General features: G+C 43.3%; 3 protein-coding genes across 3 annotated transcripts; 1 reads left to right on the top strand and 2 right to left on the bottom strand.

The window, feature by feature from the left end:
• The first annotated feature begins 1,291 nt into the window (after positions 1-1,291).
• mybl1 (v-myb avian myeloblastosis viral oncogene homolog-like 1) lies at positions 1,292-12,390 on the top strand. The gene is given in 17 exon segments (XM_034560318.1): positions 1,292-1,685; positions 4,214-4,313; positions 4,507-4,578; positions 4,888-4,980; positions 5,660-5,830; positions 5,832-5,881; positions 5,971-6,172; positions 6,261-6,335; positions 6,596-6,706; positions 7,416-7,655; positions 7,737-8,129; positions 8,240-8,379; positions 8,538-8,652; positions 8,796-8,912; positions 9,095-9,199; positions 9,432-9,629; positions 9,723-12,390. Coding segments are annotated over 17 exon segments (2,331 nt in total). The 5' UTR covers positions 1,292-1,662; the 3' UTR covers positions 9,849-12,390.
• A 2,821-nt stretch (positions 12,391-15,211) lies between these two features.
• si:dkey-97a13.12 lies at positions 15,212-18,253 on the bottom strand. The gene is made up of 5 exons (XM_034560518.1): positions 18,187-18,253; positions 17,895-17,926; positions 17,181-17,352; positions 16,517-16,586; positions 15,212-15,755 (listed from the first exon to the last, which is right to left on the bottom strand). Exons 1-5 carry the CDS (start codon positions 18,251-18,253, stop codon positions 15,506-15,508), a joined length of 591 nt encoding a protein of 196 aa, XP_034416409.1. The 3' UTR covers positions 15,212-15,505.
• Positions 18,254-20,526: 2,273 nt separating this feature from the next.
• rrs1 (ribosome biogenesis regulator 1 homolog) lies at positions 20,527-21,906 on the bottom strand. The gene has a single exon (XM_034560600.1). The coding sequence runs from the start codon at positions 21,860-21,862 to the stop codon at positions 20,777-20,779; it is 1,086 nt and encodes a 361-aa protein (XP_034416491.1). The 5' UTR covers positions 21,863-21,906; the 3' UTR covers positions 20,527-20,776.

Genomic DNA, 21,906 nt, shown 5'->3' with positions numbered 1-21,906 from the left:
GACAGGTTTGATATAATATCTCTTAGATATTAATTATTTACTTCATATTTTGATAAACGAAAATATAGTTGAATCTTCCTGTTCCTTCCTTGCTCTCTGTTTAATAGTATTCGTTGTCAACATCCACACACCCCTTACCCAAGTCCTGAGTCGACTTACCTGTTATAGCTGATGCTGCTCAAACGAATATTTACCAGAGAAGTTGTGATGACGAATAGAGCAATATATGAACAATATGTAGCATCTGAACAAAACATATTTTCCGTGGTGAACATTTTCATGTTGGCGTTATGTGCATAAAACAGTGCAGATGCTAAAGGTTTGTCCACAAGGTGTCAGCAGTACCCAATTTAAAGGAGTATTGCGCATAATGCAAGAGCTGCTTGTCAGAGCGAAAAGGAAATGTTGTGTTATCTATGTCAGAGTTTGAATGTTCTGAATAGGGCCTTTCACAGCTGCCATTTTGATAGCAGGGTAAACACAGGTGTAATACATAGAATCACATGTTGGTCCCATTGTATTAAGCGGGTCACAGTCATTCCAGTAAACCAGCAGGCACAATACCGGTGACCTGGCCAACCTAGATGGAACAGGGCGACACATAAGGTCATTAATTACACCTGTGTTTACGCTGAGATTACATGTCATAATGGCTGCTGTGAAAAGGACATACATTGTCTGTAATATTGGTATGAATCTCAAGCCACAATGCCGTAATCTTCTTAAATATGATGCACATGTGAATCATCGTCATAATGTCTTTCCCTAACAATGATGTCATGTCAACTCAAAGACATTGGCTTTATGGAGCAACAGCAGGTGAATGATGAATGCATAATGAATGCACAGTGCACACCAAGTTAGTTGTGCACCATTTGGTAAAAAATAAAACAATAATAGAGCTATCTATTAATATGTGTTGTTAAATATTAACTGAAAATAACTCATAAGCATTGTAGACTAGAGGGGTACAATTGGAGATTGGAACCCTCTGAACCCCCTAAAGGGCCCACGGTAGTCCCCGCGCCCCAAATTGAGTCACCGCTGCCTTGATGAAAAGATCCTTTCTGCTGTAGAAGGTGACAGTACAGTTGTCCAATTTAACACCCGCCCTCCTCAATTCTTTTAACCAATAACACGTACCCTCCTACCCTCCTAACCAATCACACACGAGCCTCTCCTCGTTTTCGCCCAATCAGTTTGAGTACCGACTCCTCTTTTCAGAGCCCCAGTTCTGACCAATCAGGAGCGAGGCCGCCTGCGCAGAGGGCTGGGGCGCGAGAATCGGCGGGATGGACAAAAATCATAACGCCAAATAGAAAAAGTACAGACAAGCACGACAGAAACCACCGGGACACCGATGAATGAAAGTAACGCGTTAGTCCCGTCTAGGTAATGTCCGTTTTTACGTCTCGATATTGACTGTTAAGAAACAAACAACAGGAGAAGGCAAAGGGACGCGTTTCTTTGGGAAGATGATATCGACAGCGAGTGCGTCTCTTCCCCCGAGCATGTAGTTCATGTTATGGACTGTACATTACGTTAGCTCACCGGCTAGCCCAACACCGCCGGCGACAGGCTGCCGCGTCTCCGGAGGAACGTGCGATGACTTCCAGCGATTTCTATGGATGAACATCTATTAATGACAATTAATACGTTGTCATGGACAACGTGAAACCACGCAGGTGAGTGTTCCGGCGTTACTTCATCGTGCTTCTTTTGCTATCTGTTCGGCACAGGCGCCACTGCCTCTGGTAAAGATAACGTGTTGTCTACGTGTTGGTATCAGTGTCCTTGTTGAATAAAATGATAATACAGGATGGGCGTTCACACTGCATGTTTCCTTTCTGACAGCATAACGTGCATGTGCACCTGCACAGTCATACAGTAAGCTGATGAAGAGTAACATTACCAGTAATAATCATATGGTACTTCATAGTTCATATTATAACGTAGTGTTATACCTCCCAGTAGCTGTGGATAGTGTAACATATAAACAACTCTAAGTTGAAAATGAAAGCTCGTGAATCCCATATTTACGCTGTTGTTTTTATAAATATTGGTGGAATAATACAGTATAGAGTGCATAATGTTGCCTATTGTCAAACAGCAGTTATGTAACAGCAGCATCCTTGGAAACACATTACTTGAAAGTGACAACTCAGTCAGATTAGTTATAATAGATAAATAAAAATGATTGGTAAACTATGGTTTTATTTTAATCAAAGGACTAAACTCATAAAAAGCTCCATCTGATAACATGTTGTTTGTGTTTTTTTTATTTGTTCTTGTCTCCAAGACAAAGAACACACACTTTGTTTTCCAAAAACACAGTGTCAAAGAGTACCTGAGAAAAGAAACATGTTGGTTTGTGATCAGACTGTAGTGACCGATGTAGCATTGTATAGATTATTCACATTCAATAGCAGGCAGGTGCACATTAATAAGGATATTTGCAATCATGTGTATTATTTATATAATACACAGTTAAATTACTTGATTTATTAGTTTATCAACATAATAATAATTGCCACCAATTCTGCTAATCAAAGGATCACTTTAGTCATTTATCAGACAAAATTTCCAATTGTCTGGTTGCAGCTCATCAATTGTCCCGATTTGTAGCAATTCTCAGTTTTATCTCATTGAAAAATAAATCTTTGAATTGTTGGGTGGGCAAAACAAGCTATTTGAAGATGGGACAATTAACAATGAACTAATTGTTTATATCTCACACCCATCCCCTCCTTGTGCTCCCATCTGGTGAGATGTGGACTGCTCTTCTCTCACAATTAGAAAAGCTTGGGTTTGAGCTGGCTGCATGTTACAATACCCCATAAACACTTTGGACTGATAAAGTATTACTAATGCAGCACATCATGAGAATGAATGTTTGTACATGTGTGTCTTGTTTTAGTTGCTCAGATGATATTGCAATTTTTCCTTTTACAACGTTTGACTCACTTTTTAATGTTATCTTCTTCTTACTCCAAGTGCAAAGAGGTTATGCAGTCTGCCTGTTTTTTGAAACTTTGAACAACTGGACCGTTAGCGCTTTACCATTCCCCAGACCACACCCCAGTGCACCGCCTCTTCCATCTCAATGACACACACACTCACACACCTCTTGAGGTGAAAGAGCCTGTTGATCAGGATCGAGCCTTTCCTCCAGCCCCTTTCCGCCCCTCCTTCCTGTTCAGCCTTAGGTCCAGAGTCAGTTCCCTTCTTCTCTCAGCTCTGGTGAGGGAATCAGGCCAAGACAACATTAAATTGCCATTTTCAAGTTTCCCCACTAGAGAAGACCTCTCACACACAGTCTGATACAAGACCCTTTTGTGCGTGGTTAAGTGCACGTGTGATGAGGAAGGTCTTCTTTACAATAACATCCGTCAGGAACAGATACCTTCATTTCGCCAACCATTTATTAAACTCTTTTCCGCCACCACAAAGTAAGTGTTGCCCAGCAGCAAGTTTAATGGGAACACAGAAGTACAGTGCTCCCTGCCAACTTCTTGCAAAGAGATATTTTGTGTTCTCATATGCAGCCATGTTTACTTACATGTTCTTCATTTCCTATTTATGTATCCTATTTATTTATTTATCTGGTTGTTTATTTATTCCCTCATTGTTTATTTGAATCAACATGGTCTGTTATAAAAGCAGACTTTTGTTATAAATTCATAGTATTTTTGATGAGTTCTTTATACTGTCCTGCTGTAGAGTCTGAATGCAATATTATTATAACTTGATAGAATAACTGAAAACCTTTTGCAACTACCTTTCGTGTTTTTGAGTTTCCTTTTTTCCTCGTCTTGCTTGTTTTGGCTCTGACATCAAAAGAGTTACGCTCAACCACAACCTTGATTATCATTTCCTTGTGCTAATACACTTCTTTGCACATGCATTATGGAAAGAAACAACACAACATAGTTAACTCCACTTAAAGCAGAGTTTATGTAATAGTTCCTCTTCTTTTTTCTTCTTCTTGTGCTCTCCTCTACCTTGAGAAGTATCTTTTAGTAATCTGGGTACAGTTTTACTAGCATAAGGTACAGATTGAAACTAAAATACGGATACCGGTGGTGTTGTTAGCTATTTCCATGCAATACCATTTTCCTATCACTACCTGTGTACTTTGGGCTCTATTGTGGCACCACTAATAAACCTGCTCTTCTTTTATTCCCCCTCCCACATTTGTCCTGTGAATTGTTAGCAATGATGAGGATGAAGAGCTACACTCTACAGACCAAGAGAGTAAAGAGAAGAGCAAAGATAAAAAGACCCTGTGTAAAGTAAAGTGGTCCCGAGATGAGGTAAGTTTTTCAGAGGCACAAGCGGTGTCTGTACTTAAAGGGGTTTTGTTGGTTAATTGAGTGAAATGGGTATTTTATCTCAGAACCTTAATATTCCCTGCTGTTATTTTATTCAATAATACAATGAAAGTTATCAGTATGTTATTGTGGATGACTAAAGTTACTCAGAAGTTCTCTTTTTTTCTCCCCTCAGGATGAAAAGCTGAAAAAACTTGTAGAGCAGCATGGACCTGACTCCTGGAAACTAATAGCTAACTTTTTCCAAGTAAGTATGTTTGTAATTTAATGTAATGTGTCGTCATTGTGCAATAAGATCCAGGAAAAAACCTTTTTGAATATTAAGAGTAGTATCTCACTGCTTTCTGCTATATTGATCCATCTTATCACTCTAACACGTAACGACCATACAAACCATTTAGTAATCTTACAATTAACATCGTTACTCAACGGGATGTTTTCAACAGTAATGGGTGCAGCGGCTGGAGAGGCAGATTTATATACAGCTGTCAGGAGTAGGTGTAACTGTGAGGTAGTGGTGTAATGAGGTGTTGTGCTTTGTGCGGCTATGTCACAGGGGAGGACAGATGGTCAATGTCAGCACCGCTGGCAGAAGGTGCTCAACCCGGAGCTGGTGAAAGGACCATGGACAAAAGAAGAGGATCAAAAGGTAAGTGGAGATGGGAGTTTCCTGTACAGTGAGAAGACAACATTGGTAAATGATAGGGCCGACAGAAGGAAGCTGTGGGGAGTGTTGACAGCAGCTTAGGCCAAGTGAAAGAACACAAATGCTACAATATGCAAAATAAAAAGTGTTTACCTTCCGACTAACAGGGCTGTGCACATGCGCAAGGATACTTCCAGCAAAAACATTCTTTGCCCTTGCTCATTTTTTTTGGAAAGTAAATGCTCCACTACGTCATCTCTAATAAAACACAGACTTTCCGAGTCACTAGTTTTGAGGCTGGCCAGCCCTTCTTTGTACAGAGTGAGGCTGCGATATGCAGATCAAAGATGACAATGCATTCCTTAAATGGTTCACAATCCTTCAGTCCTCCAAAATCTTGGCATCATATTCGAACCACAGACTTATTAATAACAGCCTGTGCTGGCAACGATGACATCACAACATTCTTCAGGAGTGATGAAAACATTCAAACATGCTGCTGCTGCCACCATTAAAGCTCTCTGATATCTGCCTCCGCAGTAGAAAGATGTGATTCCCCTCTTTACACCAGCTTGTAGTGTTAATGAACCCAATTAGGGGCTTCACTCCATCCTTTCAGAAAATAAAAGATGCCACATAATTTTTTGCCGACTGAATATCTCCTCTGGTGATATTTGTGTAGGTTATTGACCTGGTACACAAGTACGGCCCGAAGCGTTGGTCAGTGATCGCCAAGCACCTCCAAGGGAGGATTGGAAAGCAGTGCCGTGAGCGGTGGCACAACCACCTTAACCCAGAGGTGAAGAAGTCTTCATGGACTCAGGAAGAGGACAAAATCATCTACGACGCCCACCAAACGACTCGGCAACCGCTGGGCTGAGATCTCCAAGCTTCTTCCAGGACGGTAATAAAATCTTGTGCACACATATCTCCACTTCGAGTCAGGAAACTGTTTAATTTGCTAAAAATATGACTGATCTTCTCTCTTAACAGGACAGACAACTCCATCAAGAACCATTGGAACTCCACCATGAGGAGAAAGGTGGAGCACGAGGGATACCTGCAAGATGGCTCCAAGAGTTTCACCTCCTCTCATGCTGGACTGAAGAGACGCCACCACAGACCGTGTCCTCCAACACCAACAGAGCTCCAGCACTGCGATCGCAGCCCCCTGCCGATATCAGGACCCAACCAGGTCCACTTCCCCTCTAGACTCCGCACCATATTTACATTTGTTTTATTTGTTTGTCTTTATCATTTAAGTCTTATACTCTGTATTTTAGATGGGGAGCTATCCTTATGATCCTCACAGTGGACACTTGATGGACAGTCTTCCTGATAATTCTGGTTTCATATCGGTGAGTTTTTGTCTGTTTTCTTTGCATGCTGGTGGGAAAACTCTTTTTATTTTCTGGACTTTCTGTAATTATCTTTGTGATCGCTAACTCTGGACTTCAAATCAAGCGCTTGAATGTCCTGTTATTTCACCTAACATTCAAAATCTAAAATTCTCCCGTAAATACTGTATGTGTATATCTGTTTTTTTGTCTGGTTCTTCTTAACCTCTTCCTTTCCTCCTGTCCTCTCGACCTCTCCTCCCTGACGTTTTTTATTTCAGCCGTTCTGCCTGGATGATCCTGACAGAGAGCAAAGAATTAAGGAGCTTGAGCTGCTGCTTATGTCAGCAGAGAATGAAGTCCAACGACAAGTGCAGTGCAGAGGTCCACGTGTAAGAACACACTCCGAATGTGTGTTTGCATACTTAGTCAGCATAGCCTGCTGTGTTTGTAGCTAACGTACACTGTAAAAAGTCATTTTTCTATATATTAAATTAATTATCTTATTAAACATAGTCTTAAAATCAAATCCAAGTGAGAAGATGAGAGAATATTCTGAATTGTCTTGATCAGGTGTTGTCTTCTACACCTTAGCCGAACACCATTCTCAAATCCCATCTCCTCAGTGGACTTTTCTTTGCTTTAAGGAAAAGAAGATTTTAAGACTTGACACTAAAAGGACTTTTTGCAGTGTATACATGTGAAAACAAGAATGGCACACATGTATGCGTGTCTGTAGCCTGATTTGCTGTAGTGTTGCTATAGTAACTACCTTCCCCATCTTGCTACTCATTCAGACTGGCCTGAAGCTGTGCTTGGTAGCCACCCTACCTCCTCCCCACATCACCATCGTTCCAAACATGAACCAGCTCCTTCATTCCTTCTAGTACTCACCCCCATGCCACGCTCAGCCAGCAGTTTGAACCAAGCCCTCTCCTCTATCTCTCCTCTTCCTATTCCGTCTCTCCCCGACACTGTTTTCACATTTAATTCACTCCATTTATGTAATTTGTCATTCTTCTCAGTCAGTGACTTCATTCCAGTGTTTCTGTCGCCACAGATCATTTCTAAACTGAGTATTCTCTCATCCTGCCCCCTCAGAGTTTGGAGCAGTACTCGGCCTGGTCCGACAGTGTGTCAGATGACACACTGACTACAAGTAGCAGCAGCATAGAGGAGCAGGCGGAGAGAAGATCCTGGAGGGGGCCTGAGATCCCCCAAGAACCTTCACCACAGCTTGCTGTCTCCCCCAGCAAGTTCCTGGCTGTAGAGGCCAGCGCTGTGCTCTCTACCCTGCAGACCATACCAGAGTTCGCAGAAACCATGGAGCTCATTGATTCGGTGAGTAACAGAAAGAACAGAACAGAGACCAAATGGATTTCGCAATGGATTTGTCATGACTGTATTAAAGATCTCCTGTAGATGTGTTTTGCTCTGCAGGACCCTGGTGCATGGAGCGACGTGGCCAGTTTCGACTTGTCAGAGACAGCGACGCCGCCCAGGCACAACCAGGCAGGCTACACCACTCTCCTGCAAGAGAGGACGGTTGACAATTCAATGGCCTTCACAGTCAACACTCCGCCTGCCATCTCTGGTCGGGATAAGAACTGCGCTTCATTTGGTCTGGGCAGTGTCACCTCCTTGACTCCGATCAACTCATCCAAACCCACCCAGGCATCCATTGGGAGGAGGAGGAGGAAAGATAGGGGGGAACCGTCTCCTTCATGTGACAGGACATGCTCTTCCTTCTTGGAAGATATCTCAAATTCTCCCAAGAAAACGCCCACAAAGTCACTGCCATTCACCCCGTCACGAGTAAATGAAATCTTTGTTTCTTCACACGCCCTAATCCTCACCTCTTGAGTTGATGTACTGAGGTTGCATTAGTCATCTGGCTAATATGCCTCGTCTGCCTGTTTCCCCAGTTCTGCAACATATCAGGGGCGGAGCATCTGAATCTGGATAACCCCGCCCTGACCTCAACGCCTGTGTGTGGCCAAAGATGTCTCCTCAACACGCCGCTTCACAATGAGACCACACCTAAGCACCAGAAAGAGAATGTTGGGTAAATAGATATTTAAAAGTAGTATACATGCCTCAAGAGCTGGTATAAAAGCCAGAAGCTTGCTATGCTTTATGTTAATCTTCCACAATAAATATTTATTTTACCATATTGTTGGTAGGAGAGTACTCAGTGTATTATTTTCTCTGTCAACTTTCTAGTCCACGGACCCCTAAATTTCGTAAAACTGTCATGATTCCAACCCCGAGGACACCGACTCCTTTCAAAAATGCTTTGGCTGCCCAGGAGAAAATGCATGGGCCGCTAAAGATGGAGGTAAAAAGTCAAATGTGGCTGTGTGCATTTGAACATTTTCACACTTTTATTTACCTCTCTTGACGATAACATTTTCCTATTTTGTACAGTATATGGCGACATGATCTTGTGGTCACATCTATGCGTGTGCTCGTGTGTTTCAGCCACAGCCGTTGGCATTCCTAGAAGAAGACATTCGAGAAGTTTTGAAGCAGGAGACTGGGGCGGACATCTTTAACAAATTGGACCTCCAGCCAGATTACAGAGCATGGAAACATAATGTAGGCGGAGCATGTCCTTATAATATTTATATACATGAACCTGCTCTCTATTATTTGAGGAAAGAAATACTTCCAGATACACTGACTTTAGGAATTTTACTAAGCTCAATCGTGTCTTGGACAAAACTATCTACTCTTGATAGAACTATAGCCTTTATTGTTTCTTGCTCCTTTGATTTCAGAATGACGGCCCAGCTAGAAAGGTGCGCAAGTCTCTTGTGCTGGACCCCTGGGGGAAAGACTGCCCCAGCGTCCAACTCTTCCAAGAGCAGCTCAACAATGCACAAGTAAGTCACGATACCTGTTTACCGGTTTAAAATCACTGGTTCAGCTCTAGTAGCAAGATGAGAAAAATAAGTGGTGTAGCAAACACATGCATACACAACGTCCGGTTCAATACAATGGTGAATATCCAACCTTGGACTTGTTGGTAATGGTAGACATATGAATTAAATCCATCATCATAATTTCTTGCATGGTTGTTTGAGCTACTCCGTTTTATTGAACCTCATATTGCAGGTGTCAGATGAAAGTATACTGACAGGCTCTTCACTCGTCAACCAAATCCCCGAGTGTGGCCGTTCGTTGACCGCTCGTTCGTTGAACTCCGGGCGAGAGGAGCCCTCGTTGGTCCCCGTTCATCCTCATCACTTTAGTAGCCCCCGGAAGAAGAAGCTTCTCATCTCCCACAAAGCACCCAAACACGGCGCGGTGCAGGTACGTAAGAGTCTTTAAATCGAACATTAATGAGGTGGCCCTCACAAAGCTGCTTTGGCAATCATTGGTACTCATTTGTGGCCTTCTCTGCAGGTGAGTGAGTGGGAAGCAGTGGTTTATGGGAAGACAGAGGACCAGCTGATCATGACAGAAACAGGCCCGTCAGTACCTGAACCCTACACGTCGTCTGGCTCTACCTCAAGGGCCCTGGTGCTTTAAAGCCGTCCCCTCACTGCGCATGCAACACTACTCCGCCCGTCCAACAACTAAACCTCCACTGAATCCTGTAAGAGACAATCCAGTGAAGACTAATTATTTTTATTTTTCTTTGGAGCAGCAATGCACTGCCAAGGAGGTCTGACAAAATGCATGGCTGCTGGTATTGTTTTCAACCCATTTATACTTCACTGCCCAAGTAGTTTCTTGTTTCTAGCTTTGGTGTGTATCTTCCTTTGAATACACAACACCTGGACAACGTCAGCAGTTTTGTACAGATATGAAAAGGCTAGAATTTCTTCTTGCACTAGTCAGTAATGTTGAAACAACCTGCACATACAGTAGGCTGTAGAAATAGTGTTTATTACTAGCAGTGGCTGCTTCTGAGTTTTATATTGTTAATATATTGTTTAAATGAGAAAGACATTTTATAATCGCTACTCATTGTGTAGCTTGTTGAGCTAAACTGCCCCATTGCTGTTAAAAACCACGTACATGCATATTATGTAGCTTTTTATCGACACCCATGGATTTTTTTTAAAATCACACCGTGGATTTTTAACTCAACTCCTACAGTACAGAATATAATGTTAACCATTGTTTTAAAATTAGACAGGCAGAAATACAGTTACGTGGGTTTCTTTTAGACAGCGGTGTTACATTGCTGAATGCCGATCCGTGGTGATGTGAAGCTTTTGAGGACGGAAAAAAGAAACTGTCAGTATTGCACTACTGAGTTGATCTGGCTGCTGAGGAAGGAGCAGCGTCTTTAAGGGCAAACTGGATGGCACTTGTGATGGTGTCTTTTTCTAACAACGCGTTTCCTTTCTAAGGCCGTGGTGTCTGTTGAGACATCGGTTGAATGTATTTCATTGCATTGTACATGTGTAAAAACCTCAAAATGGAAGGGTACCTTAATGTTTATTACTGTTTGTTTTTATTTATTATCTGACAGCTCTAAAGCTTAGATATTAATATAAATCGGACACCGTGAGTTTTTAAGAAGTTTAACTTTGCTAACAAAACCGCCTAAAAACCCTCACTTTCTCTAAAACAGCTCTCTGTAGCAGAAGATGAACCCGTTTTCATATCATCAGTGTTCTACGACAAGCATTTGGCTGAGAAGGATTGACTTTTTATGTGAAGGCTGTAGGTTTTATTTATTTAATGTCTACTAATTTATTTATTTCTAAAAAGAAAGAAAAAACATTTCAGAGAAATTATTGAAGAATTTTATTGTTTGTTTTTTTTCTCATTCAAAATCAGGATCGGGCTACCATTCAGTTTCATTACTCCAAGTTAGAAGAACATGCACTGCCTCTAATTCAGTACGTCAATTTATTTCCCTCACCAGGCGAGATCTAGCAAATAATGTGTAGTAAAATCTGTGATCTTGTAACATATAGCTAGGACATTTTCTTCTTTTGATTCAAATGTGTTCGTCGCTATTAGCTAGCAGGACTCCATCTCCGACCTCTAATCATAGACAAATTGCACTTTTTACTCATCATTTAATTTTAAGTGTTTGTTCATTCTGATGATGTAGCTCTTGTCCTTATTTTATGTTGTGTGTGTGTGTGTGTGTGTTAGACAGTTGTCTTCCTGTTTTGTAATGAATGCTGACATTACAATCCTGCTGCTGGATGTTTCTTTTCTCCTGTTCTGCTGCAGAACGTTTTAAACACACGACATTGAAGCCTTACGAAAAACCTTTTTAAACAGCTCTTAGCAAAGATACTGCTGACACGGACTGTCCTGAAATGCCCTTGAGCAAGACCCCAAAACTCCTCCTTTAATTGACACGAAGAAAGGGCTTATTAATTGAAATGTAAATATGTACACATTATGGTTTGATTCTGAAGAAATGTGCTGCACTGTGCTTCCATGTTAACAGGCTGATTCATGTCAGTTTGAACCGCCCTGAAACAAACCGTCTATAATCTGGTGGCGTATCACGACAGAATGGTCTTCTTCGTATTATCGGCATTAGCAGATCCAGTATCAGTTATAATCTGGATTATCCTGCATTAAGCATTTGAGTGAGAATAAGAAGGGAATCTCGTCAGGGAGATCAAGTGGAAAGATCAGGAGTATACAGTTCAACTCTAAAACAGAAAGTAAAATAACAGCCACACAAGACTGTTTTTTTAATCTGGTGACTGAGATGTGTCTAACTGTATATAATTGTGTTAAATGTTCTGTTTGTTGGTTTGACTTGTGTTTGTACATTCCATTTGTTAAGTCCAAGTTAATATGTTTGTACGTTAACAACATTTGGCCATGTAACATCATAGGTTTGAGGAATTAAGTACACATACAGGATAGTAGCAGCTCCTATATACTACTGTAGTATGCATGAGCAATACACAATATGGTGGACTTGCTTTAATTGAAGAGGTGAATCACACTCTGTATGATGTAACACACACTCTATTTCTGTAGAATTTTCATTTGAAATCATAACCAAGGTACCATAGAAATCCTGCCAACTGTCTTTGTAATCTTGTACTTAATTTGAAAAAATAAATGAATATGTTGCATGACATCTATGGCATTTTGAATTATGTGTCTGCATTCTTGCTGTGGAGCTTCCTCTCTTCGCCAAGTGCCTCTGTACTAATTAATGTAGGTTACATGGTATTTCCCACGTAATAAAGATTTCTTATGATCCTTTAGTTTTTCTGACATGCTCCCAGCAGGCATGGCAACCTCTTGCCAAAAACTGATTCCTTGAAGGACATTTTCGTGAGGAAAATGAAAATCCAAACTGCCGCCGTTGTTCGTATTTTGCCGCATTTTCCCCGGGTGGAGTTGACAGCCATGCAGGTGAATTGTTTGCTTGTGGCGTTGACAGCTGAGTGGTTTAAGCTGATGTGTGTATGTATATGTTGGGATACTGTCAACTTGGCCTGGGGTCCAGGGACACGAGCCCCCTCCACCAGAACAAGAGGCCTCTCCACAGGGTCAGCTGCTGGCCCTAAAGGGGCCCACTCACCCATGACTTAATGCCCCCGGGCTCCATTGTCCTCAGGGCTGTTGGTTTTACAGGCCCATTCACTCGATTGCCCCCCAAAAGGATGGAGGCAAGGGACGTGACGACTTGCCTTATGCTGAAGGAGCAGCAGTGCACATGGATACAAACAATGTGCACATCAACACACGGGCGTCGCATGCACGCCATGTCCACTTAATCAATCTGTCCTCCCTCCGCTCTCGACCCTCGTACAAGAGGGTCTTTTGTTCTTGACTGACCCGCACTAAGAGTTGAAAGATGTCAGGGACCTTTAGCCACTTAATTGGTTATTGGCAGAAGCCCCCACCACACACACACCTTATGCTTCATGCATGTATTCAAGATTCACAGGAAGCAATTCTTAGTTTATTATTTACATTTAGTTAGTGACGTATGGACACATACCTGTTGTATGCAGACTAGCGTTGTTGGAAATACAAAGCTGTTATTGTGAGATTTATTCAAAGTGAATAATATTTTCTCATCTTTGACTTTACATATATTCTAAAACTTGACACACCTTAGCCATTGTTAGTATCCAGTACAGGTCCGGTACCCTCTATAGGTCTGGACCTCGGGTTAGGGAGTCATGGACGATGTGAGGTGTGTGCTCTTTTTTTGTGTCTTGCGTGTACTCTGAAGACATGAAACAGATCCTGCAGGCGTCCGACCAAACCTCCCCTGCCTTCTTCCTCTGAGCACGCACCCAGAAGTGCGCACACAAGCTCACGCACACATACACTGTTGGCCTTTGTGTACGCTAGACAGCAGATGGCAGCCCATTATTGGGCTGACAGAGCAGTCATCTGGCAGGCACCCTGTTACCCTGCCTCCCCCTCTCCTCCCCCCCATCCCCCCGAAGAAACCAGGCACAACACAGCATGGATAGGACACTTTTAGGCGGGAGAGTCCACAGCCCTGAGGGAGTGTGTGTAGGTGTGTGTGTGTGTGTGTGTGTGTGTGTGTGTGTGTGTGTGTGTGTGTGTGTGTGTGTGTGTGCGTGCGTTCAAATTTGGACCCTGGCCCTTCCGCCCTATATAGGTCACTGTTTCCATGTGTGTCACCGCGTGAGGTACGTCAGTCCTTGCGAGTGGACATTTGCCATGTTTTGAAGCAATAGCTACAGTGGATGATTCATTTTGGTATAAAAGTAACTTGTTTCTGCACACTACGTCTTAATGTGAATTTGAATTAATTACTTATAACCACATATGAGTACTAATCCCCCATTTATACTACCGGAGGCTACCTTAGATGAGTGACATTTCTCCTTCTATACACCTCATGCACATACAGTAAATCTCATTAAGGGAGGTACACGTTATTATCTTTCATATCCTGTCATATGTGGTCATTGTAGGTCAGAATTTGAAAGTAAATTCCCTCCCTCTGTCAAAAGTGAAAGTCGTAAACTCGAGATAAGTCGTAACAGTAACAACAGCGTCCCACACAAATATTTTCATGAATCAGAGCTTTCTCAGAGGACCAGTGGAGCGGTCTCTCTTTGTAACATTTACACCCTTCCTTGCGCAAAACATGCCGCCCAAACACTGGCCCCAGAGTGACTGCCTCCTATGGCCTTTATTACAAAGGATTATACAACAGTGAATATTAAATGGTGGGGGAGGAGGAGTGTGTTTCCCCACCGAGGTCAAGGCCAAGGTTAGGGATTAGGTTTGGTGTTTGTGTCCTCGGGAAGGAGGTAATCTACAGCCCACCCCATAGAGACCCCGCTCCGGGGACATGCTGGGAGGCACCACAGATGAAGAAGACGACATGCAATTTATAAGGGCTGCTTGAGCGTTGCCGGGGCAACCGGTACAATCCCTGGTCCTTTGGCGAAGCTTTCAGCAGGCCTCAATCACACTTCCTTTCGCTTGAGAGAGTTTGTTTTCTCCTCTGGCAATGTTAAATAGGAGGGAGGCCCAGTGTGTTCAAAGGAAAACAAACAGTAGCCAAAGTATGAGGTAATACACGGAGGCATGTTTACTAAAATAAAAAGATGAGAGAGAGAGAGCCTGTAAGGGTTTATGGGTTGTATCATTATAAAATGACATAGTAAGCAACAAATTACATACATATCAACAGCGTTGAAATGAGCAGATGAAGTCAGGAACATGCATGATGGAACAAAGTGTGCACAGACAATATAAATAATACTTCTCTTAAGTAACAGCATCAAAGTCATGAAAAAGGCTACATTTGATCAGTTAAACATCCTGTTGCTTCATTGATAGCCGCTAACTCTAATGCTATTGTTTCCATGATTGTATTAATATATGTATTATATATTCAAAGCCTGCATTTGATCTTGACATGCTGAAAAATAGGGCAGAACAGCAGCTGCTCAGCTCTCTGCACATTCAAACATGTTGCACTTGTGGAGACGCTCCCATCAGTGATGTCACACCAGGCACACATCGGAAATAATGGGCAAAACATATTCTGTGACATCACTGATAGGTTTGTACACTCACAATTCAAACTCTTGCTTATAGTAATGCAGCCAAGTCAAGAATACAAGGTATGGAAATGAGTAAGAGCCCACATGAGGATATATAAGACCTCCGTTCACCCACATACTCCCCCAACGCAGCCCCACCAAAGTGAACACAGTCCAGCCACCCAGGACAAAGAGGAGGGCCTCTTAGTCGCCCTCGAAGGCCCCGTTGGTAGCGCCCTGGCATTCAGTCTTTTTCCGGCATTTGGACAAGATCCTGCGGAGCAGGCCCGGGGATCTGTGTGTCTGAGGTTGGGAGGCCACGGGCTGTGGCACAGGGATCTGGGGCCTCCGCACCGGGAAGGGGCCCTCGTTCTCACCTTGGCCACCATCCAGCACCACTCCTCCACCTCCAACTCCTCTGCTCCCCCTCCTGAGTGCCTGCCGAATGTGTCCACTGGGGGACAAAGAGGAAATAACAAACACAAAGGCCCTGTTTATTCCTCATGACCCAAATTCCACCGCCAGCAGACAAGGCAGGCACGGAGCTGTACAGGGGGCTCTGTGTGGTGGTGTGTGAGCATGGCTCAGTGGCAGGCTGTCAAAAATAAATGCCCCCTACTGTCAAATAAACTGCAAGAGAGGTACAGCGCACTATCAAATCACTTTTGCTGCGACACTGAATGTAGCATTGATAAAACTTTATTTTGTTTTCGACGATCCATCATAAATGTTCCCAAGAGATTTTGATTGGGCGATCAAACATTTTCCTAACGTTTCAGGGGAAACTACACGGTCTTCCCTTTCCCTCCTGCTCCTCTTTAATGAGATGCTGTGCAGTGAGAGGGGATTCACTAGATAGTGCGTTTGTGCGTGTGTGTGTGTATGTGTGCACGCCTCTATGTACGTGTATGTTAAGGTGGGGGGGGGTGAGGGGGTGTAATCAGTGTGCTTTGTCAACTAATGAGGGACGAGAGGGGCCACCTGCTCAGGGGCGCTGGGCGGAGAGCAGTAGGGATGGGATCTGGGAATGGGGGATGTGTGTGCTTGTGTTGGTGTGTGTGTGGGGGGTGAGGAGGGGGGTGGGGGGGTTCAGTGGTTGAACAGCTGCTGGGTGTGTGCATGATGTTTATGCATGTACTTGTTAAGGGGGACGTGTATGTTCGTTGTTATGCCTGTTGTTATGTTTGTTGTTCGCTGTATGAGTTGTACACTTACTTCCCGTGTCTACTGCATACACCTGAATCGTTGCAGGCTGAGCTTCTCAGAGATAAACTCCTTCGTAGGGCTTTTGGAGGAAGATTCACCTGCGAAAATGAACCATTGAGTATGAGTTAAAAAATGTCAGATGACAGACGTCAATAAATAAACGTTATACTTCCTCTGGTATCTTCTCTTATCTAGTTTCTATTTTTTTTCAAATTAACTCACAGACTCATATACAGCTCTAACTCTTATATTTGATACTACACTTCCCATAATGCAACTCAATTATGTTTTTCATTAGACTCTCCCTGCTCTCTAAATGGCCATTGGTTTCAAATGCCACAACACCAGTGTATGTGATGTCCGTCAGTCTTGAAAAAAAGCCAGAGAGGACATTATACAACTCATTTCACCAGCTGAACAGTACTTAAATATTCATGACCAAAATATGCAACAATCAAAATTGAAGGGGGGGACACACACGGAACTCAACTAACTCAACAAAACATACACAACATCTCAATTCAAATAACTAAATGAAGTTGGTAAAAAAAATAACCAGATGACGTCGGCAGAACATAACGTGTTAAGAAGAAGAGAAAGTGTGACATTCAGCAGCAGTAACAGCACAGTCCAGTCGCGTTGCATTGCTGAGCACATTCACCGGGCAGCCGACCAACCTGGCTCAGCTCCATCACACAGGAGGCGGGGAAGTAGCCCTGCTGGCCGTCCTGCAGCCGCCCAAACCACCTCTCCTCCTCGTGCTTGGGCAGCACCAGGATGACGTCACCCAGAGACAGCTCCAGCTCGTCGGGCCAGTGGGGCCTGTAGCTGTGCACCACTACCATCTACCGGTCACAGGGAGCATTACAGACGGTCGTTTTCATTATGGATTGTGTGTGCATGTGATTTGACAATGACTTTAATAAGCGAGGTGCAGTTTGTCTTTCTGTCGCATTGATAAAAGCTCGAGTCCCTGTCCATGTTGTTCTGTGCAGTCTCCAGGTTGGACTCGGTGAATGAAGAGGTTTATGTGTCAACATGTAGAGATTAACTGATGTGCAGTGACATAGAAACATTAAATGTGGGTATACTCTTCATAATCTGTTCCTCCTAAATATGGTCCTTGTTTGTCAGAGGAATTTGATGAATTGAACCCCTAATGGAGCCAGAGGAAATTGACCGTCTTTACATAACATCAATGTCAAACTCATATTAATCAATCTCCAGTGTATTTAAGACTTACAAAACAATAAATAATCATCTTGGGATAATTTTTCTGCTGTTTAGGATTGACACACAATGTTCAGCGAACAACCTGCAGTCAATGATACATTTTTATCAATGCATATCAGATGGATATCTGAATAAGGGAGAATGTTTAACTTGCCGTTTCAGCTTCTGCTCTGTATCGATACCTCCCTGTTGACCAATGAGGAGAAAATGAATCAGCAAAAAAAGACGTCTTATATAAAGAAAATCTGAATTTCTTTCCATAAATGCATGTACATGAGTATCTCTACAACCATGTCCTGTAAATTAACAGCCCCCGGGGAGAGAAAACAACGATCTATCACGTTAGTTATTAATCATCTGACATTGATATGTCACCTTGTCCTCACTAACAATGAAAAATGATGCCATGCTAAGCCACTCTTCACTGCAGATATGATTCCACTCACCTTGAGGAGCAAGGACAGTGGTGAAGACTTCAAAGTGCTCATTGCTGTGCATGTAGATGCGCTGCATCTTGAAGATCTGACACTTGCACACTGACCGAAGCTGCTGCAGTCTCTCTGCACTAAATGCAGCTAACTAATCCACTGCAGCACTGGAGCTGGACCCAAACAACACGTCCCTCCTTGGCCACGTGCAGCAGAATAATACAATAATCACATTTATTAAAGAAAAGTGTGTGATTATTAGAGTAATTGTTGGGGTTTTCTTAATTTTGAAGATTACATTTGACCAGATATCTATGTATTTTCAATATTTGTGTTGCTCAGCAAATGGAATAAAAGGCAGAGATCATGCTTGACCACCTCATCTTCACGCCAGTGTCATGCCTATTGTTCTTTGACCATCTGGTGACATGCGAGGGAAGTTTAGAGGCCGCTGCCACAGCTCGCCTCCACACGGATGAGAATTCACAATTCCACCTCGTCAAGAGTGCTTGATTGATTTATGATTATTGACTGTCCTATTTCCAGTGGCATGGGTGAGCAGGGACAAAGATGAATTGGTACATGGCGGCGGACTGCTCAACAGATGGTGATTGAACCCTCACACACACACACACACACACACACACACACACACACACACACACACACACACCTCCCCTTTCCCGCGATGGAGCTTGGCTGTGAGCTTGTGTCAGCGATTAAAAAGCATCCATCAACAACACGAGAGATCACATCCAAGAAGTGGAAGTTTGCTGCAAACCTGCATTATGTAATCAACTCTAACTGCAGAATGACTTTGTTAATTATAAAATATATCTAAATAAATATAGAGAAAATGGAGCAACGTTGTAAATCCTCTCAGGAGCAATGCATAAGCCTGTGTTTGTGCACAACGTGTGTCTGAAAGTGGAAACACCTGTAACTGGATGAGACAACTGATTAACCTCATTATCTTTATCCCCAGCAGCCGTGTAAAGACACTTGTTTGGACTGATTCCCCTTCTGGCTCTAGGAAGAGTCTCTTCAGAGGTGGCGTGTGAACACACGGCTGTGTGGATCAAGGCATTCCGTTCTTAGTAATGTGCTCACTAAATTGATAGAAAAATTATATTCAAAGTGATTTCTGCAGCCTTATACATGAATTGAACGTGGGCACTTCTGTCTGCTCCTAATTCAGTGCGATGCCTCCAGTCTAGACGCCAAGGCCGGAGCAAAGCCTTTACATAACCAAAAATTACAGCTAAGCCACTCGGAAGACCGAGCTGATGTTTAATTCTAGGAAGACGACGCATGAGCACTGAGCTCCTCCACGTTCAAGCTTTTATCTCTTAAGACTAACCAGGGCAGCGTTTAAAATGTAAATGAAAATTCACCAAAAAATAATAAAAGCTGTTGTGCATCATTGTTTCAGTTTGCAAGCAGTGCATGTGATACTTTTGGAAACATTACATTCATAATATAGTTAATCTGTTGCAGAGATGCTTTCACTGTCAACTGTTTGCTGCTGTAGTTTCATTTAAGCAACCTGATTTAACTAAAATGAAGATATTTCATAGTAGGGTTGTGTAATCTGAAAATATACAACACGAAACATTGAGCACGAGTAAACCGTCAGAGATCCTGCCATTCATGCAAAGACGTATATCCCTTGTGGTTAATGTTGCAAAGTATTGAGCAGGACTGTTGATGGTTATATTGATTTAATGATTAATAACTGTATTGGCCAAAGAAAAGACTGCCACAATGTTGATTTATACATACTTTTTTTACAAGTCGAAATTTAAGTCTTCCCCAGTTGCTGAACAGCTTCATTGAAGCAGGCTGACTCCATGATAATTGAATCTCTTTCACAGCAGACACTTGGACATGAAACTCACAGGTGTGATTCATATTTGTCAACGACTGCAACTCATTTAGCATCTTCTGGTATTGTGCATCCTGTGTCACTGTCATGACCTTCTGTGACACGTTTTAAAATAATTTCTCTGTATTTGAACCACCCTACCATAATCACTGATTACTTACTCCAAATGTAACTAGTTTACCATTTTATACTTTACAGCACTTACTAAATGTATATTTAATGGTCACAGTCAATTTACAAGTAATCAAAATGTCATATCTGGTCCTCAATAGAAACATTTCTTTATACGGAAATGTGTTGCAAAATGCAGGTTTTTTTCCGTCACCGACATCTGTGTATGCTTGGAAGAAATGACCATTGCCCACCCTGCTTGCAATTATTACAATTCAGTGAATACATTCAATGTTTGTTGTTATGCTTTTCCTGCTAATTCAAGTCAAATTAATGTGGAAAAGAAAGGTCCCCGCTATAGCTGACTTGTTAAATTATGCATTTAATTAAAAACCAGGGACAAAACAAACAATCTACTGATTTTAATGTTCCATCAATATTAAACATACCAATCAGCTGACCTCCGTGAATGCTAAGACTGCCATTTACAGACAAGAGAGTCACAACACCACACCCCTCATCCACAGATGAAGCAAAGTCATTTTTCATATTGCATCATTTTTGAGTCCAGATGTTTAGATGCGAAGGCACAAACATACAGATACAGAGTCCTCAGTGCTTCCCAAGTTTGCCTCTCCTCTTCCCTCCAGATTTACCTCCTTGACCCCCTTTCCCTGGACCTCCTTTCCCCTGGGCCCCCTTTCCTGGACCTCCTTTTCCTTTACCCCCTTTGCCTTTCCCACCTTTCCCAGACATGGTGCTTTTGCGTCCCTTCTTCCCTCCCTTCTTGAATCTGGCTGCGGCCTCCTCCCTGTTCTCCTCTCTCATCTGCTTGTTCACGGCCCTGTTGATGTCCAGCTGGGGTTTCTTGCTGCCCATGTGCTTCAGAAGCTCCAGTTGCTTCTGCTTCTCGTTGGAGAAGTTACCGATGAGGGGTTCAAACTTCCTCTTCTTGCCAGTTTTCCGTGGAGGTTTCTCTTTGGGCAGGCGGTCCTGGAACCTACCGGCGGACGCCGTGGAGGTTCTGGCCACACTCACGGCTTTGACCAGGTCTTCCTTGGACTGCTGGGGTGTGGGGATCAGCCCCACGCCGGGCAGTTTCACCTTCTGCGCCCTGGCGATGTTCTTCAGCCGGTTGTACTCGTTCTTGTCCACTCGCTCCCTCTTGGCATGGGCGCGTTTGGCAAACTGGTCCTCATTTGGGTCTGCGGTCACCGGCACCTCGATCAGCCACTCCTTGGTGTCGTCCTTGGCCCTCTTGTAGCCCCAGCGCCTCCTCCAGTCCTTCGCGTTCTCGTCCCACACCAAGTTGGTCTTCTTCCTCTTCTGGATGCCTTTCAGCTTGGCAAACTCTTCCCATTTTGTCGGCGGTCTCGGCTTCGGAGGTGGTTTCTCTCGGGGCAGCGGGGTCGTCTGGTCCGGTAGTTTGGTCACGATCGCTTCCTCGACCCTCTCCGAGGGCAGTTTCCATATCTCGTTGACGAGCAGCTGCGTGTTGTCGCGAGCTAACGAGCGCAGAAAGTCTTCTTTCTTCTGCCCCCTGAAGTCCCGGGACTCGATGCGGGTTTTGTCAGAAGCCAACAGGTTCCCGATGTCAAACTCCAGGTCCAGGTCTTTCTGGACGGTGATGCTCTTTAGTTTCTCGGCCTCTTCTTGCTCAGCTTTAGCCAGCAGCGCTTCCACACTGCACGCGGCCATGTTGGTGAGTGCTGGTAGACGTTAACGATGCACGTGCGGCAGAG

This window comes from Cyclopterus lumpus, chromosome 20, assembly GCF_009769545.1.
Source record: "Cyclopterus lumpus isolate fCycLum1 chromosome 20, fCycLum1.pri, whole genome shotgun sequence".
Classification (NCBI taxonomy): domain Eukaryota; kingdom Metazoa; phylum Chordata; class Actinopteri; order Perciformes; family Cyclopteridae; genus Cyclopterus; species Cyclopterus lumpus.
Note: the sequence above shows the minus strand (reverse complement) of the source record. Positions and strands in the feature narration are given on the sequence as shown.